Here is a 17,965-nt window from a genome sequence, read left to right as displayed (position 1 = left end):
AAATGTGGAGATGCACTTAGTTGCGGTTTGAGCCCATGCCCTACATCATAGTTGGAATTTGTGGGCAACCATGCTTTCAACTTTGATGATAGCTTGAGTATTTGATGAAAATTATTGAAGTTAACATTTTAAAATTTTTTATGAGTGCAGAGATGAGATCTTTTGTTTAAAGCTGAACCACAAACGTAAAAGATAATTTAGTTTTTATTTAATTATTTTCAATAATATAGGGACTAATTTGATTCGATCCCATATTAGAGGGACCTCATCAATACTTTCACTTATATTTATATATATACCAGATGCCAAAAGCAATTGGGCTTTAAAGAAGAAACTTTGAGTTGGACTATAGCATAAAATCCTTGTCCTTTTCCCCTATTTAGCCCAAAAAGCTCAATCCCAGCCCAAAAATGGCCGCCGCTTGTCCCTCGCACAGTACTTTTAATAACCCTAATACCAGCAACTCTTTATATTAGTTGCATTTTACGCAAAAACCCTAAAATCCTCTTGAGCTGCCGCAGCTGAGATCCGACACTCCACATCGCAGGTACTCGCGTTGATCCATTTATCTCACTAAACCCTCCATGGATTCAATGTTTAAAATCTTATTAACTATTCATTACTCTCTACATTGATATTGCTTTATCAGTTAATGAAATCACTCGGCACTCCCTCAATTTCCATTATTAGTTGAAATAGGTTTTATCTGTTCATATAAATATATATATAAGATTTCATTCCTTGACAAGATAAATTAAGAGAACCTATTTATTGATTATAGTTTAGGGTTTATGTTTTGAGCTTTTTATTGTTTGGAATTATTAGATATTATGTGGAATTTGGTTTCTAATGCGATTTCTTTTTTTGTGTGTAGCAATGGGTGAGGAAGTAAAGGCTTTGGTTCCTGAGTCACTGTTGAAGAAGAACAAGAGGAATGAAGAATGGGAGCTTGCCAAAAAGCAGGAGCTCGAAGCCGCCAAGAAGAAGAATGTCGAGAACCGGAAGTTGATTTTCAACAGGGCTAAGCAATATGCAAAGGAGTACGAGGCTCAGGTATATATGTTATGAATTCATGATGTTCTGTTTCGGATTTATGTAAATATATGTTCCATCAAACCGTTGAAGTGTCTGAATCATTTTTTTTGTGTGTGTGGTTGGTAATTGTTAGGAAAAAGAGTTGATTCAATTGAAGCGGGAGGCAAAGTTGAAAGGAGGATTCTATGTTGATCCAGAAGCTAAGCTTTTGTTCATTGTTAGAATCCGCGGGTACGTGTTTCTTGTGGCATTTTATCATTGGGTTTTATTTACCGAAACTTTAAATATTAACATGTTATGTGAATGTTTGTTTTCAGTATCAATGCCATGCACCCAAGGACCAGAAAGATCTTGCAGCTCCTACGTTTGAGACAGGTACTTACCGGAACTTTAGAGAAATATGGTTTGTGAGAATCAATTTCCCATTTTTCTCGTGTCTTGATTTGATATTTAAACATGATTACGATGTTCGTATAGTTCGAAGTGGTTGATACTTTGGATGATTTCTCATTTTGATTGTGTTGACGCAAATTTAATGTGCTTGCTTGTAATTACTAACTTGCCGTCAGACTAGCACATTTTGATATGAACTTACAGTTGTTAATGGATTCAGAAATTAAATTTTCTTATAACAAAACCTGAATCTGAATTGTTGTGTTTGCTCTTTTATCAAATACAGATTTTCAATGGTGTTTTTCTTAAAGTGAACAAGGCAACAATGAACATGCTTCACCTTGTTGAACCTTATGTGACTTATGGGTATAACAGCAGCCTCTCTTTCTATCCTAGTATTTTTATATACTTGCCGTATCTTACTTCTAAACAACGTATGCTTCTAGATACCCGAATCTCAAGAGTGTTAGGGAACTCGTTTACAAAAGAGGTTTTGGAAAGTTGAACAAGCAGCGAGTTGCCTTGACCGACAATGCAATTGTTGAGCAGGTTTGTATCTTTTTTTGCATTCACAACTTCATGTTGGATTGTTTTTGGATGTGAGTGTATTTGGATAGTTTTTGGTAGAACTTATCGTCACATATCCTTGCATCCATGATTGGATGTGTGCCATATACTAACAGAAACGATGACACTAAGCATGCTTTTTATCGCAAATTGTTGTTTTTAGGCACTAGGCAAGTTCGGCATCATTTGTGTTGAAGATCTCATCCACGAGATAATGACTGTGGGACCTCATTTCAAGGAAGCCAACAACTTCCTTTGGCCATTTAAGCTCAAGGCACCATTGGGTGGTCTGAAGAAGAAGAGGAACCATTACGTCGAAGGTGGAGATGCCGGCAACCGTGAGAATTACATCAACGAGTTAATTAGGAGAATGAATTAAAAAACTAAACTTGGGTTTTGTTTTAAAAAACTAGTGGTTGATGTCTTTTTTGGTTTATTTTGTAAGGGATTCTGATGTTAATTTCTGTTGGAAGTTAGAATCACTTTTTTGTTATCAAAGACATGGATATTTTTGGTTTGTGTTGCCAGTGTTATACTTTGTGACTCAGAGCTTTCTCAAAGTTCTTCTGGTTTAGAATTTATAACTAATATGTTATTTATTGGTCAATTTATGGTTTTTGCCCTTCTAGCTCAAATAATTATATAAGGTGATTTTTGAAAAAAAAAAGGTACCTTCAATTGGTTAAAATTTTGATTTAAACTAATTTAAATATTTAATTAAATAATATTAAACTAATCTAAATATTTAATAATGTTATCAAATTTAAGTTAATTTAAACATTTATTTTATTTATGATTTATAAAATGATATTTATGTTCTTTTATATTTTCCCTTAGTATTTTTAATTTAAAAGTTGAATAAACAGCTGATGTTTTGATCGATTGATCAGTTAGATTATCCATCAATATTGAAATAATTAATGTTAATTAATTTAAATAAACTAATAAAATTGTAAAATATATTAAATTATATCAATTTTAAATTCAAGTATAAATGAAATTATGAAAGAGCAAAATTATTACCTGGAGAATGTAGTCAGGGTCAAAAATATAGGATTAACTATTTGATCCGTGAATGGAATAAATAAAATGTTTATTAAATTCATTATTCGAATTAAAACCAATGATAATAAATAAATATTTAGAAGTTAATATATTTTAAATTCTCAAATAATTATAAAATATTTTGAATAATTCAAATTTGCATTCTAAATGATTGTTTTTAAATTTTAGTAATTAAATTTGTAATTGTACTTTCTTGAAATTTGAAATAATTTGGCGCAATGTGAAATAATCTGAATATTTTAAAGTTGATATAATGCTTAGAATTATCTATAATTCATTTTAACTATTAAATAGCAAAATAAACGCGTTTTAACACGTTTAAACTTATATCCTCCTGCACTAATAACAACACTAATGTCAACTAAGTTAAACTCAATCAGTCAAAGATATTTTTAAACATATATATATATATATATATGGTATACTATTTTCTTACTCTCCTTTTCAAAACTTTATATTAAATAATCTATTTACATTCCCAATTTAAATTTTAATAGTAGTAAATCAATTATTAATAATTTTTTATCATCCAATTACGAAAGTTACAAAATTATAAAATTGGCATAACAACAACTTTAACCCTCAACATTATGCATTGTATTAATTTAGTATCGATTCTAAAATTTTAACCCTCAACATTTACACATTATGTAATTTAAACATTGTTGCAGTTATGCTTTTTTTGGATGAACCTTTCACCTAAAAAGCTAAAAATAAATAAATTTATTAGCTAATTTGGTTGATAATATACAAAGAAAAATGAAAACATCCAAAATATCTACGATAATAATTTTCATTGTTTCTCATTCTTATAAATTTAACATTCAATGTCACAAAAAAATAGAGCAAAATTGTAAAAGAAAAAATAACAAAGTGTAAATGTTGAGAGTTAACATTTTAGAATCAAGACTAAATTGACATAATTTATAAATATTTAAGGGTTAAAGATGCTATTATACAAATTTTAAAGGATGCCACCATTAGCAGGCCCGTGAGAGAAAAAGATAAAATTGAATAGTTAAATGATAATTTTGTAACTTTTAATAATTAGATGACAAAAAGAAATATATATTATTGGCAAGTACAACGAAAATAATATATATTTTATAGCTAATGCTATTATATATTTGTATTTTTATAAAATTTGAGATTTAATCCATGAATTTTGAAAGTTAAATTTTTAATCTTTTATTTTCTAATTTAAAAATTTAGTCCAAGTATTATGATAATTTTCATTAAAACTAATCAATTTAATATGTTTATTGTCCATCAGCTATACAAATTTTGATGAAAAATACTTAGGCTTTCAACTATTGGACTGAGATTTAAAAAGAGAGTTAAATTTTAACTTTTTAATTATAGGGACTAAATCTAAAATTCTATCAAAGTACAGGTACTATATTAGCATATTTTAACCTAAAAAAGTGAGGGCCGTAGACTGGACGGCAACTTCTTCTCTTCGTCTTTTTGCTTTCACCTTTTTATAAAAAGGCAGGAAAAAAAACCTGCAACTCTTATTTAGTTTCCTTTTATTTTATTTGTCAATTATTTATATTATTTTTTGTAGATAATCCAAAGCTTCCTTTCCATTTCAATCTGCTTGATCCAACAATCTAGTTCCTCTATGTAATTTCCCCTTTTCCCCTCACATTTTTCATGATCTGTAAGTTCCAATTCTCAAAGTTTCCCTTTCTTTTTTAACTTTTTTTTCTTGAATTAGGGTTTCGGATAACCAAATATTCTCTCTCTCTTTCCCCCTTTATTTCCTCTACTTTGTAGGTGTTTAATGTGGTGTTTTTATTTGGTTGGCATTTAGAAAAAAATGTATTTAAAAAAATATTTGGGATCATTGAACTTGAAATTATCTGATTAAAATTGTTTTTTTTTTGTTCTAGTTAGATGTTTGGCAACTAATTTGATAATTAATTCATCTTATAGATTCAATTTAGGTTGGTTGATACTTGATAGTGACTGACATTTTGGTTTAAGCTGTTAACAAGTCATTTTCGTAATGATTTTTTTCATGCTTAATACTTTCATGGTAGTTTAAATTCCTTTTCTTTTTCAAAACCCTAACATTATTATTATTGTTTTGTGATCTTAACAGAGTTTTTAAGTTTCAGAGCAATGACAAGGATAAGTCGGACTTTTGGTGATACAATGCAAAGGAAGCAGTTCCAGCTGTCTCAGCTAATGTAATATTTGCTTCGACTTCCAGTCGGTTTCCCAGTTACAGAATTGGGTCAAATAATCAGATCATTGATGCCAAAGAAAATCCTAAAGTTTTGTCTATGAAGGAGGTTGTGGCACGTGAGACCGCGTTGTTGTTGGAGCAGCAACAACGCCTCTCAGTTCGTGATCTTGCTAGTAAATTCGAGAAAGGGTTAGCTGCTGCTACTAAGTTATCTGAAGAGGTCAAATTCATTCTATTGTCATTTATTTATACAAGTTTGCTTAATATTAGATTGATGTATTTTAGCCTTATGATGAATCCTTGGAATAGGTTGTTTGAATCTACTTATAAGTTGGTTTGTATTTTACTTTAATAACGAAAGCTTAGCTCTGTTTTTCATGAGTGTCTCTAAGATGAAAAAACAGTAACTTCTGTTTTATGTGTTAGTATCATTCTGTCATGCATCTTAGAGCATCACTGATTGAAGAAATAGGTGGGTTGAAAGGAGGGGCGAAGCCATAAATATTTTAAGGGGGGCCGGAATTATAAATTTTTGAGAGATCGAAATGTAATTTTATCATGTATTGATCTATATTTCCATTATTTTTTAAGGGATTCGAATTAAAACCAATGATAATAAATAAATATTTAGAAGTTAATATATTTTAAATTCTCAAATAATTATAAAATATTTTGAATAATTCAAATTTGCATTCTAAATGATTGTTTTAAATTTTAGTAATTAAATTTGTAATTGTACTTTCTTGAAATTTGAAATAATTTGGCAATGTGAAATAATCTGAATATTTTAAAGTTGATATAATGCTTAGAATTATCTATAATTCATTTTAACTATTAAATAGCAAAATAAACGCTTTTAACACGTTTAAACTTATATCCTCCTGCACTAATAACAACACTAATGTCAACTAAGTTAAACTCAATCAGTCAAAGATATTTTTAAACATATATATATATATATATATATGGTATACTATTTTCTTACTCTCCTTTTCAAAACTTTATATTAAATAATCTATTTACATTCCCAATTTAAATTTTAATAGTAGTAAATCAATTATTAATAATTTTTTATCATCCAATTACGAAAGTTACAAAATTATAAAATTGGCATAACAACAACTTTAACCCTCAACAGTTATGCATTGTATTAATTTAGTACTGATTCTAAAAATTTTAACCCTCAACATTTACACATTATGTAATTTAAACATTGTTGCAGTTATGCTTTTTTTTTGGATGAACCTTTCACCTAAAAAGCTAAAAATAAATAAATTTATTAGCTAATTTGGTTGATAATATACAAAGAAAAATGAAAACATCCAAAATATCTACGATAATAATTTTCATTGTTTCTCATTCTTATAAATTTAACATTCAATGTCACAAAAAAATAGAGCAAAATTGTAAAAGAAAAAATAACAAAGTGTAAATGTTGAGAGTTAACATTTTAGAATCAAGACTAAATTGACATAATTTATAAATATTTAAGGGTTAAAGATGCTATTATACAAATTTTAAAGGATGCCACCATTAGCAGGCCCGTGAGAGAAAAAGATAAAATTGAATAGTTAAATGATAATTTTGTAACTTTTAATAATTAGATGACAAAAAGAAATATATATTATTGGCAAGTACAACGAAAATAATATATATTTTATAGCTAATGCTATTATATATTTGTATTTTTATAAAATTTGAGATTTAATCCATGAATTTTGAAAGTTAAATTTTTAATCTTTTTATTTTCTAATTTAAAAATTTAGTCCAAGTATTATGATAATTTTCATTAAAACTAATCAATTTAATATGTTTATTGTCCATCAGCTATACAAATTTTGATGAAAAATACTTAGGCTTTCAACTATTGGACTGAGATTTAAAAAGAGAGTTAAATTTTAACTTTTTAATTATAGGGACTAAATCTAAAATTCTATCAAAGTACAGGTACTATATTAGCATATTTTAACCTAAAAAGTGAGGGCCGTAGACTGGACGGCAACTTCTTCTCTTCGTCTTTTGCTTTCACCTTTTTATAAAAAGGCAGGAAAAAAACCTGCAACTCTTATTTAGTTTCCTTTTATTTTATTTGTCAATTATTTATATTATTTTTGTAGATAATCCAAAGCTTCCTTTCCATTTCAATCTGCTTGATCCAACAATCTAGTTCCTCTATGTAATTTCCCCTTTTCCCCTCACATTTTCATGATCTGTAAGTTCCAATTCTCAAAGTTTCCCTTTCTTTTTTAACTTTTTTTCTTGAATTAGGTTTCGGATAACCAAATATTCTCTCTCTTTCCCCTTTATTTCCTCTACTTTGTAGGTGTTTAATGTGGTGTTTTTATTTGGTTGGCATTTAGAAAAAATGTATTTAAAAAAATATTTGGGATCATTGAACTTGAAATTATCTGATTAAAATTGTTTTTTTTTTTTGTTCTAGTTAGATGTTTGGCAACTAATTTGATAATTAATTCATCTTATAGATTCAATTTAGGTTGGTTGATACTTGATAGTGACTGACATTTTTGGTTTAAGCTGTTAACAAGTCATTTTTCGTAATGATTTTTTTTCATGCTTAATACTTTCATGGTAGTTTAAATTCCTTTTTCTTTTTCAAAACCCTAACATTATTATTATTGTTTTTGTGATCTTAACAGAGTTTTTAAGTTTCAGAGCAATGACAAGGATAAGTCGGACTTTTGGTGATACAATGCAAAAGGAAGCAGTTCCAGCTGTCTCAGCTAATGTAATATTTGCTTCGACTTCCAGTCGGTTTCCCAGTTACAGAATTGGGTCAAATAATCAGATCATTGATGCCAAAGAAAATCCTAAAGTTTTGTCTATGAAGGAGGTTGTGGCACGTGAGACCGCGTTGTTGTTGGAGCAGCAACAACGCCTCTCAGTTCGTGATCTTGCTAGTAAATTCGAGAAAGGGTTAGCTGCTGCTACTAAGTTATCTGAAGAGGTCAAATTCATTCTATTGTCATTTATTTATACAAGTTTGCTTAATATTAGATTGATGTATTTTAGCCTTATGATGAATCCTTGGAATAGGTTGTTTGAATCTACTTATAAGTTGGTTTGTATTTTACTTTAATAACGAAAGCTTAGCTCTGTTTTTCATGAGTGTCTCTAAGATGAAAAAACAGTAACTTCTGTTTTATGTGTTAGTATCATTCTGTCATGCATCTTAGAGCATCACTGATTGAAGAAATAGGTGGGTTGAAAGGAGGGGCGAAGCCATAAATATTTTTAGGGGGGCCGGAATTATAAATTTTTTGAGAGATCGAAATGTAATTTTATCATGTATTGATCTATATTTCCATTATTTTTTTAAGGGACTAAACAGAATTTTTGCATATTTTGTGGGGGCAAACTGCAATTTTACTATCGATTAACTTGTAATTTTATTATTTCTAAAGGGACTGAATTGAATATTTTTCATTTTTAAGGGGGGGGGGGTGGGGAAGGCCCCTGCCACCCCCCCGGTGTCGCCTCTGGTTGAATGAGTAATCTGGTCATGCAAGTAATTCTTCTATCTGTGTTGTTGTTTCTATTCACAGTTGAGGTTGGTTGAAATAGCAAATTTCTTTTTCATGGTTATTATCATTTTGTTATGCATGTTAGGTGGCTGAGTACTGTTAATGCAAGTGATTGTACTATCTGTGTTTGTTGTTTCTATTCACAGTTGAGAAGCCTCGGGACTATTATTTCTAATTAATCTGGATTGTCATGTGAAGAAATTTAAGCTAGTCCTTTATTGGATTCAGGCTAAACTCAGAGAGGCTGCTTCACTGGAGAAACATGTTCTTTTGAAGAAGCTTAGAGATGCCCTGGAATCTTTAAAAGGACGTGTGGCTGGAAGAAACAAGGATGATGTAGTGGAAGCTATTTCCATGGTTAGTGTGTTGCTCTTTTGCTTCTACCGGTGAATTTATTACCTATAAGGTTATAAAAATGATGCCATAAAATGTATTACTAAGTTTTAATTCAATAAAACCTTGCTATCAGTCTTCCTGCATTGAGAAATAACTTCCATGGTGAAAGATGAGGAAAAAAATGCCATAACTTTAAGGGCATGATTGCCAATTTGTTGTATTTTGTTGGCTTTGTTAGGTCTGAGATGTTATTATCATTTGTATCAACACTGTTCCATGTTGTAAATTATCGGTAAAACACTAGGGCAGGAACTTAATTTACCCTTATATATGATATGTTGTATCCATCACTGCCTTGTAGTAAAGAAGGATTTGGTTTTAGAAAAAGAATGGCAAGTGTATGTTTATCTTCTGCCTTCTGTAATAATGATTCAAGTCCTAAAGTTATCATTTACAGTATGGTAGTATGAAACCAACTTCATTTTCTGGAAGAAAATTGTTCACATTCTTTGAATATATCAGCTTTGAGGATGCATGTCTTCCCCCAACCTTTGGGGTGGAGAAATGGATAAAGGCAAGAAACAAAAGGGAAAAATATTAAAATGCTTGCAGGGGCGAAGGCAGAATTTTTTTGGGGGGAGCTGGAACTGAATTATAAAATTTTGAGAGATCAAAATGTAATTTTATCATGTCTAAATTTATGATTCCATCATTTTTCAAGGGACCAAACATAATTTTTTCATATTGGGGGGCAAAGAGCAATTTTACCATGGATTTACTTGTAATTTTATTATTTCTAAGGGGACTGAATTGAAATTTTTCATTTTTTTTTGGGGTTGGGGGGGGGGGGGCACGTTGCCTTTGAATGCTTGAAATGTTGTCTTTGACCCCTGGTTATATCTTTCCCCATTTGCATGGTTCCTCTCAAACTATCTATTTGGATTCCCGGTTGATTGATGTATAATGCCTGCCAACTTTCAAGTGAGGCAAAAATGACTTTTGAATTACGGTTGCTAATCCAGGTGGAAGCTCTAGCTGTTCAGCTGACTCAACGAGAAGGAGAGTTGATTCAAGAAAAGGCAGAAGTAAAGAAACTAGCAAATTTCCTTAAGCAGGTAATATAGTTTATGATTAATGCTAGCTGGTTTCCTCTTGAAACTACCAAAAATGCCTTGACCCTGCGTCCCTGACAACCTTTACTTTTGCATGCTTGTGTCTCCAAATAGGCTTCTCAAGATGCTAAGAAACTTGTCGATGAGGAAAGAGCTTTTGCTCGTGCTGAAATTGAGAATGCAAGAGCAGCTGTTCAGAGAGTAGAAGAGGCCCTTCAGGAGCATGAGAAGATGTCTCGAGCTACAGGCAAACAGGTTTTTGTTTTTTTTAATATTCTGTTTATCAACTTTCAAAGTTCTGTAATATGAAATTTGCTTTGTTAAAGATCAACCTGCTAAATGCAGCTATCTCTATGCTGATACTCTTGTCATTCCATATTGCATTAAACTGTTAAAATATCTATTGATTAGACATATGTTAATTTGACTATCTGTTAATAAAAATTTCATATTTATGCTGTTCTATTGTCATGCTCTCATGTAGCAGTGTTGCAGTTTTTGAACAAATATTAGCATGGATTTCAGGATTTGGAAGAATTAATGAAGGAAGTTCAAGAGGCCAGACGGATCATAATGCTGCACCAACCAAGCAAGGTTTGACTAAGATCTGTTACTGATTTTTGTACTCTTTTTTCCATCATTAATATTCAAAAACCTTCTTTCAAATTACTATAAGTCACTTGTGTATTTATAGCATGCTGCTGTCTCAAATTTTTTTTATCCATGGACATTGGTTAATTTCTTTCCGTGATTCAAGTTGTATGTGGCTAGTCTAGAAGCCTCATCTAACATACGGATGCTTTGCAGCATGGCAGATCAAATTAACACCATTTCTGCAAGTTGATTATTTCGTTCTTTTTTCCTAGTTGAAGTAGTGAATGGATTAAACTAGTAGCCATATGCAGGTTATGGATATGGAACACGAGCTTCGTGCATTAAGGATTCAACTCGCAGAGAAGTCTAAGCGTTCCCTGTTGCTTCAAAAAGAGGTTTTCCTTTTACCTCTTAATTCCATTTAGTTTTTCAGTTTTCTTTAGCCATTCTATTAAAATTCATCCTTAGTAGATTATTTCCCTGAATTATGCACCAGCTCCTAAGTTCATAATATCGTTATTCCATTTCGGATACAGATAATCAATGAGTTTGTGTGGAATGAACTGGCACATATTATAGTTCCATTCTTTTTCTTTAATCTTTCACTTGCTTAACCTTCTGCTTTCCTTATCCTATTTTTTTGCAGCTAGCAAGAAGCAAGGAAGTCAAGGATAATTTATCTAATTTATTTGAATTGGATGGCGCTGAAACTTTAGGTTCATATTTGAAGATCAAACCTTGCTCTGATATTGCTCCCGAACTTTCGAAATGTTCAATTCAGTGGTATCGTGTTTCATCTGAAGGTGGCAAAAAAGAGCTTATATCAGGTAATGGTAGGAGGGGCTGTCTTCATTGCTGATTACCGTTAATCAATATGTTTAAATTTGTTGCCTGTAGTGCAATATTTAATTAGGTTGTTAGCAGTAAAAGTGCCATGGAAGTCCCTCTACTAGGAATCAGGTTGCATTTTGCTCCCTTTACTCAAAAAATGAGCTAATTAGTCCCTGTACGTTAAATTAAAGAGCCAACTAGTCCTTTTAGTTAAAATATTTATCCATTTTTACTGTTAAAAATTGGTGTAGTTGACGGAATAACCAGACAGTTACACATGGCTTTGCCACATGTACCTCATGGCAATGTACAAAAGACCAGTTTTTAACAGTAGAAATGAATGAATTTTTTAACAGGACCAGTTTAGTCTTTGATTTAACATACAGAGATTAATTTGTTTATTTTTTTAGTAGAGGGGGCAAAATGCACTCCGACTCTTAGTACAATGGCCTCCAGGGTACTTTTACCGGTTGTTAGCCAATTGTCATGTTAACACTTCCTATTCCTTGAAGCTAAACACCTTTGTGGACGTAGAAATAACTTTTATTGATTTATTTAATTAAGGTTGTAGGTAAAGTATGCAAAATATTGTTCTCCATGTTCAAGTATCCCATTAGCCATTAAGTGGTCTGAACGCATATATTATCCAATGCGAAAACATTTTATTTATGATACTGAAAATCGAATAGTTTATCATAGGAGAAAGAAGACTAAGTCATGGATGAATTGAGAACGTTAATGAAGTAATCATTACTAGATCAAGATGCTAATGTCCGACTGTTGTGGGCAACGAATGATCTTTTCTTTTTCCTTTTTGGATCTGATTTCGTTCATCTACCTTGCTATATCCAGGTGCTTGCAAATCTGTTTATGCTCCAGAGCCTTTTGACATTGGTCGAAGCCTGCAGGCTGAGATTATTTATGATGGCCAGCTGATCAAATTGACTACTACTGGTGCCATTGATCCAGGTTTGCTTTTGGCTTTTCTATTGCTAATTATTATTTAAAAAAAAAACCTTGTTTTACAAGTTTTTTGTATTTTATTTCTCCTTATTTGTTCAAATTTATAACTTTAGTTTCTTTATTGGTGAATGCAGCTGCGGGTTTGGGAAACTATGTGGAGGCACTTGTGCGGAAACACGATGTTGAATTCAATGTATGATTTCCTACTCTAAAACGTCCTCCTGTATATAGCTAAATGTATAGTAGGCTTTATTTTTCAGTATTGACTTGGATTTGGTCATTGATTCTTTTAGCTAAACTTCTTGTCCTTGTTAGAAATTTGAACCCTAAACGATCCCTTGGACCTTGAAACCTTAAAATTTTGAGAAAAATAGTGTTGAATTTTGAACCATAAGCAATCCCTCAGACCTCTTTGTCATTACCCTTCTCATTGACTAAATAGGCTCTATAATCTTACTGGATAGATCAAAATATGTTGCTTGTATTTGGTGAAAATTTTAACTATTTAGTCCTTTGTTTTTGCTTTTTATTGATGTTTATAGGTAGTTGTTCCATAAATGAATGGATCGCAAAAATGTTTCTCATATCTTCTGTAAAGATTTTTAACAATCTATTTCAGCTTCTAATATTTTATATCATCACCGTTATACTATTTTGTAGGTCATTGTTACCCAAATGAATGGTGTAGATCAACCATCAGAATCCATTCATGTACTACATGTAGGAAAGATGAGGATGAAGCTACGTAAAGTAAAGACTGCAATTGCTAAAGAATATTATTCCAGCGCAATGCAGGTACCAAGTCTCATAAATTCTCATTAAAAAGAAATGCTTTGATGTTTCTCTAATGGAAAAAGCGAAAAATGGAGAAATATTCGCTTTGAAGATAGTTCTCGTATATCCTTTACGTTGTTTCCTTTTCTATTGGGTTTTATTTTTAGAAGAAATTTACTGAATAGTTCGAATAAAGAATAAAGAAAAGGAATAGAACGAGAATTGCATGCAAACACATCGATCTGAAACATGACATTTCTGATACATTCATATCCGTTGCACATAACTTTGTTTAGTTTCTCATGTGTTATGCTTATGCTTTAGCTCTGTGGAGTCCGAGGTGGCGGAACGCAGCCGCTCAGGCATTGTTTTGGCTAGCAAAGAAAGGATTTTCGGTTGTATTAGCATTTGAATCAGAGAGATCGAAATGCAGCCATCATGCTTGCCCGGAGATTTGCTTTTGACTGCAATGTAAGTAGTAGTTCTCCAAATTCTTGCTTGTAAACATCCATCATGTTTTGAATACAAACCAATGAAATCCATTCAATTTGCTCACCACGTTTTTCTTTCCGCTGCTAAACAAATCTTCCAGATCATGCTTGCCGGTCCAGACGATAGAACTTCATTAGAAACCTAACAGACCTCCTCCCGGGTTTTACTAATTGTAAGTATGTCGAGCTTTTAACGATTATCATGTACCATAAGTTTGTACTAGTAGGACATGATTGTTTTGATTCTGCATTGGTGTTTTTCACCCTTTTTTCCGCTTAAAATTACCAAGGCATTGTTTTTTTTTTTTGTTGTTGTTGTTGTTGTTGTTGTTGTTGTTTGCCTTTTGTATCGACGAAATCTATTTAGGACAAACAATGTCTGAATGTCGATGTCGGTGTTTGGACCATGCCTGACTCGAGTTTTTCCTCAGGTTCTATGTATTCCCTGTTTGCCATGACAACGATGTTATGTATATTATTGCACCACATTGTTAGGTTTTTTCTATGTACCACCATTGAGATATCTTCTTACCGAACGAATATCAAACTTAATGTCATTTTTACGGATAGATAGTTGTTTGTATGAACCAATTGATTTAAATTTCGTGTAGATTTAGATTGGAAGGTTTAGAATTTTTTTTTTTTTAACTATAAATAGAAAAACAGCAGTTAGATAGTCAAGATCCCTACCCACTCTTTGTTTGTTTATAGGTTTAAAAAAAAGGAAAAAAGTCAAAGCTTCTTTCTTGGAAATCTCAATATGTCAGACTCAAATCTGAGTTTTAATTTAATTTTATTCATTGAGTTTGTCTAAAGGGTTGTTTAATTTATTTAATCTATTATGCTTCTATTTCTTAATCTTAAAAAATGGTTTTAGATTAGTTTTGGTTTAATAATAAATTTGACTACTAAAGTTTGCATGTTTTGTCAAAATGATCCTAATTGTATATTTGAGTCTTTTTAGTCATTAACTTTTTTTTTCAGTCTGCTTTTCTAACAGATTTAATGAATAAATTTAAGGTTTCAATTTTTCTTTTCTTTCAAAAGGTTTCAATTTTTCATATGTTTAATTACTGAGAAGTTTTTTACTAAGTTATTTTTTTAGATAATTATGTTTATTTTCTTTAAGTTAAGAGTTGTTTTTTAATTTAATGTATTATTTATTTGTTTTATTATTTTTCACATGTAATTATTTTATCGAGTTATTTTAATAATAAATTACATTTCATTAAAAATATTTTACAATTAGGGTTATTTTAACAAAATATACAAATATTATTGGCCAAATTTGTTATTAAGCCTTTAAACAATCAAGTTGGGTATGACATATGTTATATTTTTACAACAATTTGACTAAGGTCTTACTCTATGGAGAGTATAGACAATTTAAAAGGACAAAAGTAAATTTTATAATTATATTAATTTATAAAATTATTTTTAATTCACCAAGCGACTTAACACTCCCTACCCGTGTAAATAAAAATAGTGTTTTAATTTAAGTATAAATATGCTTCATGTCATGTAATTAAAAATTTGGATTTAATTTATGGTCTTTATTATTATTTAAAAAAACCTTGTTTTACAAGTTTTTGTATTTTATTTCTCCTTATTTGTTCAAATTTATAACTTTAGTTTCTTTATTGGTGAATGCAGCTGCGGGTTTGGGAAACTATGTGGAGGCACTTGTGCGGAAACACGATGTTGAATTCAATGTATGATTTCCTACTCTAAAACGTCCTCCTGTATATAGCTAAATGTATAGTAGGCTTTATTTTTCAGTATTGACTTGGATTTGGTCATTGATTCTTTTAGCTAAACTTCTTGTCCTTGTTAGAAATTTGAACCCTAAACGATCCCTTGGACCTTGAAACCTTAAAATTTTGAGAAAAATAGTGTTGAATTTTGAACCATAAGCAATCCCTCAGACCTCTTTGTCATTACCCTTCTCATTGACTAAATAGGCTCTATAATCTTACTGGATAGATCAAAATATGTTGCTTGTATTTGGTGAAAATTTTAACTATTTAGTCCTTTGTTTTTGCTTTTTATTGATGTTTATAGGTAGTTGTTCCATAAATGAATGGATCGCAAAAATGTTTCTCATATCTTCTGTAAAGATTTTTAACAATCTATTTCAGCTTCTAATATTTTATATCATCACCGTTATACTATTTTGTAGGTCATTGTTACCCAAATGAATGGTGTAGATCAACCATCAGAATCCATTCATGTACTACATGTAGGAAAGATGAGGATGAAGCTACGTAAAGTAAAGACTGCAATTGCTAAAGAATATTATTCCAGCGCAATGCAGGTACCAAGTCTCATAAATTCTCATTAAAAAGAAATGCTTTGATGTTTCTCTAATGGAAAAAGCGAAAAATGGAGAAATATTCGCTTTGAAGATAGTTCTGCGTATATCCTTTACGTTGTTTCCTTTTTCTATTGGGTTTTATTTTTTAGAAGAAATTTACTGAATAGTTCGAATAAAGAATAAAGAAAAGGAATAGAACGAGAATTGCATGCAAACACATCGATACGAAACATGACATTTCTGATACATTCATATCCGTTGCACATAACTTTGTTTAGTTTCTCATGTGTTATGCTTATGCTTTAGCTCTGTGGAGTCCGAGGTGGCGGAAACGCAGCCGCTCAGGCATTGTTTTGGCTAGCAAAGAAAGGATTTTCGGTTGTATTAGCATTTGAATCAGAGAGAGATCGAAATGCAGCCATCATGCTTGCCCGGAGATTTGCTTTTGACTGCAATGTAAGTAGTAGTTCTCCAAATTCTTGCTTGTAAACATCCATCATGTTTTGAATACAAACCAATGAAATCCATTCAATTTGCTCACCACGTTTTTCTTTCCGCTGCTAAACAAATCTTCCAGATCATGCTTGCCGGTCCAGACGATAGAACTTCATTAGAAACCTAACAGACCTCCTCCCGGGTTTTACTAATTGTAAGTATGTCGAGCTTTTAACGATTATCATGTACCATAAGTTTGTACTAGTAGGACATGATTGTTTTGATTCTGCATTGGTGTTTTTCACCCTTTTTTCCGCTTAAAATTACCAAGGCATTGTTTTTTTTTTGTTGTTGTTGTTGTTGTTGTTGTTGTTGTTTGCCTTTTGTATCGATTTAAATCTATTTAGGACAAACAATGTCTGAATGTCGATGTCGGTGTTTGGACCATGCCTGACTCGAGTTTTTCCTCAGGTTCTATGTATTCCCTGTTTGCCATGACAACGATGTTATGTATATTATTGCACCACATTGTTAGGTTTTTTCTATGTACCACCATTGAGATATCTTCTTACCGAACGAATATCAAACTTAATGTCATTTTTACGGATAGATAGTTGTTTGTATGAACCAATTGATTTAAATTTCGTGTAGATTTAGATTGGAAGGTTTAGAATTTTTTTTTAACTATAAATAGAAAAACAGCAGTTAGATAGTCAAGATCCCTACCCACTCTTTGTTTGTTTATAGGTTTAAAAAAAAGGAAAAAAGTCAAAGCTTCTTTCTTGGAAATCTCAATATGTCAGACTCAAATCTGAGTTTTAATTTAATTTTATTCATTGAGTTTGTCTAAAGGGTTGTTTAATTTATTTAATCTATTATGCTTCTATTTCTTAATCTTAAAAAATGGTTTTAGATTAGTTTTGGTTTAATAATAAATTTGACTACTAAAGTTTGCATGTTTTGTCAAAATGATCCTAATTGTATATTTGAGTCTTTTTAGTCATTAACTTTTTTTTTCAGTCTGCTTTTTCTAACAGATTTAATGAATAAATTTAAGGTTTCAATTTTTCTTTTCTTTCAAAAGGTTTCAATTTTTCATATGTTTAATTACTGAGAAGTTTTTTACTAAGTTATTTTTTTAGATAATTATGTTTATTTTCTTTAAGTTAAGAGTTGTTTTTTAATTTAATGTATTATTTATTTGTTTTATTATTTTCACATGTAATTATTTTATCGAGTTATTTTAATAATAAATTACATTTCATTAAAAATATTTTACAATTAGGGTTATTTTAACAAAATATACAAATATTATTGGC

At 30.8% G+C, this 17,965-nt stretch overlaps 3 protein-coding genes across 5 annotated transcripts; all 3 read left to right on the top strand.

The window, feature by feature from the left end:
* The first annotated feature begins 392 nt into the window (after nt 1-392).
* LOC108449939 (60S ribosomal protein L7-4) lies at nt 393-2,602 on the top strand. Its single transcript, XM_017747331.2, has 7 exons — nt 393-547; nt 875-1,053; nt 1,169-1,266; nt 1,353-1,410; nt 1,715-1,794; nt 1,875-1,977; nt 2,159-2,602. Exons 2-7 carry the CDS (start codon nt 877-879, stop codon nt 2,372-2,374), a joined length of 732 nt encoding a protein of 243 aa, XP_017602820.1. The 5' UTR covers nt 393-547; nt 875-876; the 3' UTR covers nt 2,375-2,602.
* Nucleotides 2,603-4,485: 1,883 nt separating this feature from the next.
* On the top strand, nt 4,486-14,400 carry LOC108453579 (stomatal closure-related actin-binding protein 1-like). Of its 3 annotated transcripts, none has more exons than XM_017751766.2 (14): nt 4,486-4,723; nt 7,912-8,219; nt 9,025-9,153; nt 10,155-10,247; nt 10,359-10,499; nt 10,770-10,838; nt 11,150-11,233; nt 11,485-11,665; nt 12,522-12,638; nt 12,767-12,825; nt 13,293-13,427; nt 13,731-13,877; nt 13,999-14,070; nt 14,329-14,400. In XM_017751766.2, the coding sequence occupies exons 2-12, from the start codon at nt 7,932-7,934 to the stop codon at nt 13,782-13,784; spliced, it is 1,350 nt and encodes a 449-aa protein (XP_017607255.2). In that variant the 5' UTR covers nt 4,486-4,723; nt 7,912-7,931; the 3' UTR covers nt 13,785-13,877; nt 13,999-14,070; nt 14,329-14,400. The 3 variants fall into 3 exon arrangements, with proteins under 3 accessions (XP_017607255.2, XP_052880003.1, XP_052880002.1); XM_053024043.1 differs by having other exon boundaries at nt 7,912-8,000; nt 8,103-8,219; nt 13,999-14,358; XM_053024042.1 differs by having other exon boundaries at nt 7,928-8,219; nt 13,999-14,358.
* Nucleotides 14,401-15,502: 1,102 nt separating this feature from the next.
* Nucleotides 15,503-17,287, top strand: LOC128286678 (stomatal closure-related actin-binding protein 1-like). Its single transcript, XM_053024044.1, has 4 exons — nt 15,503-15,609; nt 16,077-16,211; nt 16,518-16,667; nt 16,789-17,287. The coding sequence occupies exons 2-4, from the start codon at nt 16,092-16,094 to the stop codon at nt 16,831-16,833; spliced, it is 315 nt and encodes a 104-aa protein (XP_052880004.1). The 5' UTR covers nt 15,503-15,609; nt 16,077-16,091; the 3' UTR covers nt 16,834-17,287.
* Nucleotides 17,288-17,965: the final 678 nt, after the last annotated feature.

Source organism: Gossypium arboreum, chromosome 13 (genome assembly GCF_025698485.1).
Source record: "Gossypium arboreum isolate Shixiya-1 chromosome 13, ASM2569848v2, whole genome shotgun sequence".
Lineage (NCBI taxonomy): Eukaryota > Viridiplantae > Streptophyta > Magnoliopsida > Malvales > Malvaceae > Gossypium > Gossypium arboreum.
This window is presented reverse-complemented; position numbering and strand designations above follow the sequence as displayed.

Bases quoted from the DNA above. Each gene is read 5' to 3' on its own strand.
- LOC128286678 (XM_053024044.1), top strand. From the start codon at position 16,092: ATGAATGGTGTAGATCAACCATCAGAATCCATTCATGTACTACATGTA. The intron at 16,212-16,517 runs GTACCAAGTCTC...CTTATGCTTTAG, and splicing joins ATTATTCCAGCGCAATGCAG to CTCTGTGGAGTCCGAGGTGG. The intron at 16,668-16,788 runs GTAAGTAGTAGT...CAAATCTTCCAG, and splicing joins GATTTGCTTTTGACTGCAAT to ATCATGCTTGCCGGTCCAGA.
- LOC108449939 (XM_017747331.2), top strand. From the start codon at position 877: ATGGGTGAGGAAGTAAAGGCTTTGGTTCCTGAGTCACTGTTGAAGAAG. The intron at 1,795-1,874 runs GTATAACAGCAG...GTATGCTTCTAG, and splicing joins GAACCTTATGTGACTTATGG to ATACCCGAATCTCAAGAGTG. The intron at 1,978-2,158 runs GTTTGTATCTTT...TGTTGTTTTTAG, and splicing joins ACAATGCAATTGTTGAGCAG to GCACTAGGCAAGTTCGGCAT.
- LOC108453579 (XM_017751766.2), top strand. From the start codon at position 7,932: ATGACAAGGATAAGTCGGACTTTTGGTGATACAATGCAAAAGGAAGCA. The intron at 8,220-9,024 runs GTCAAATTCATT...TATTGGATTCAG, and splicing joins CTACTAAGTTATCTGAAGAG to GCTAAACTCAGAGAGGCTGC. The intron at 10,248-10,358 runs GTAATATAGTTT...GTCTCCAAATAG, and splicing joins TAGCAAATTTCCTTAAGCAG to GCTTCTCAAGATGCTAAGAA.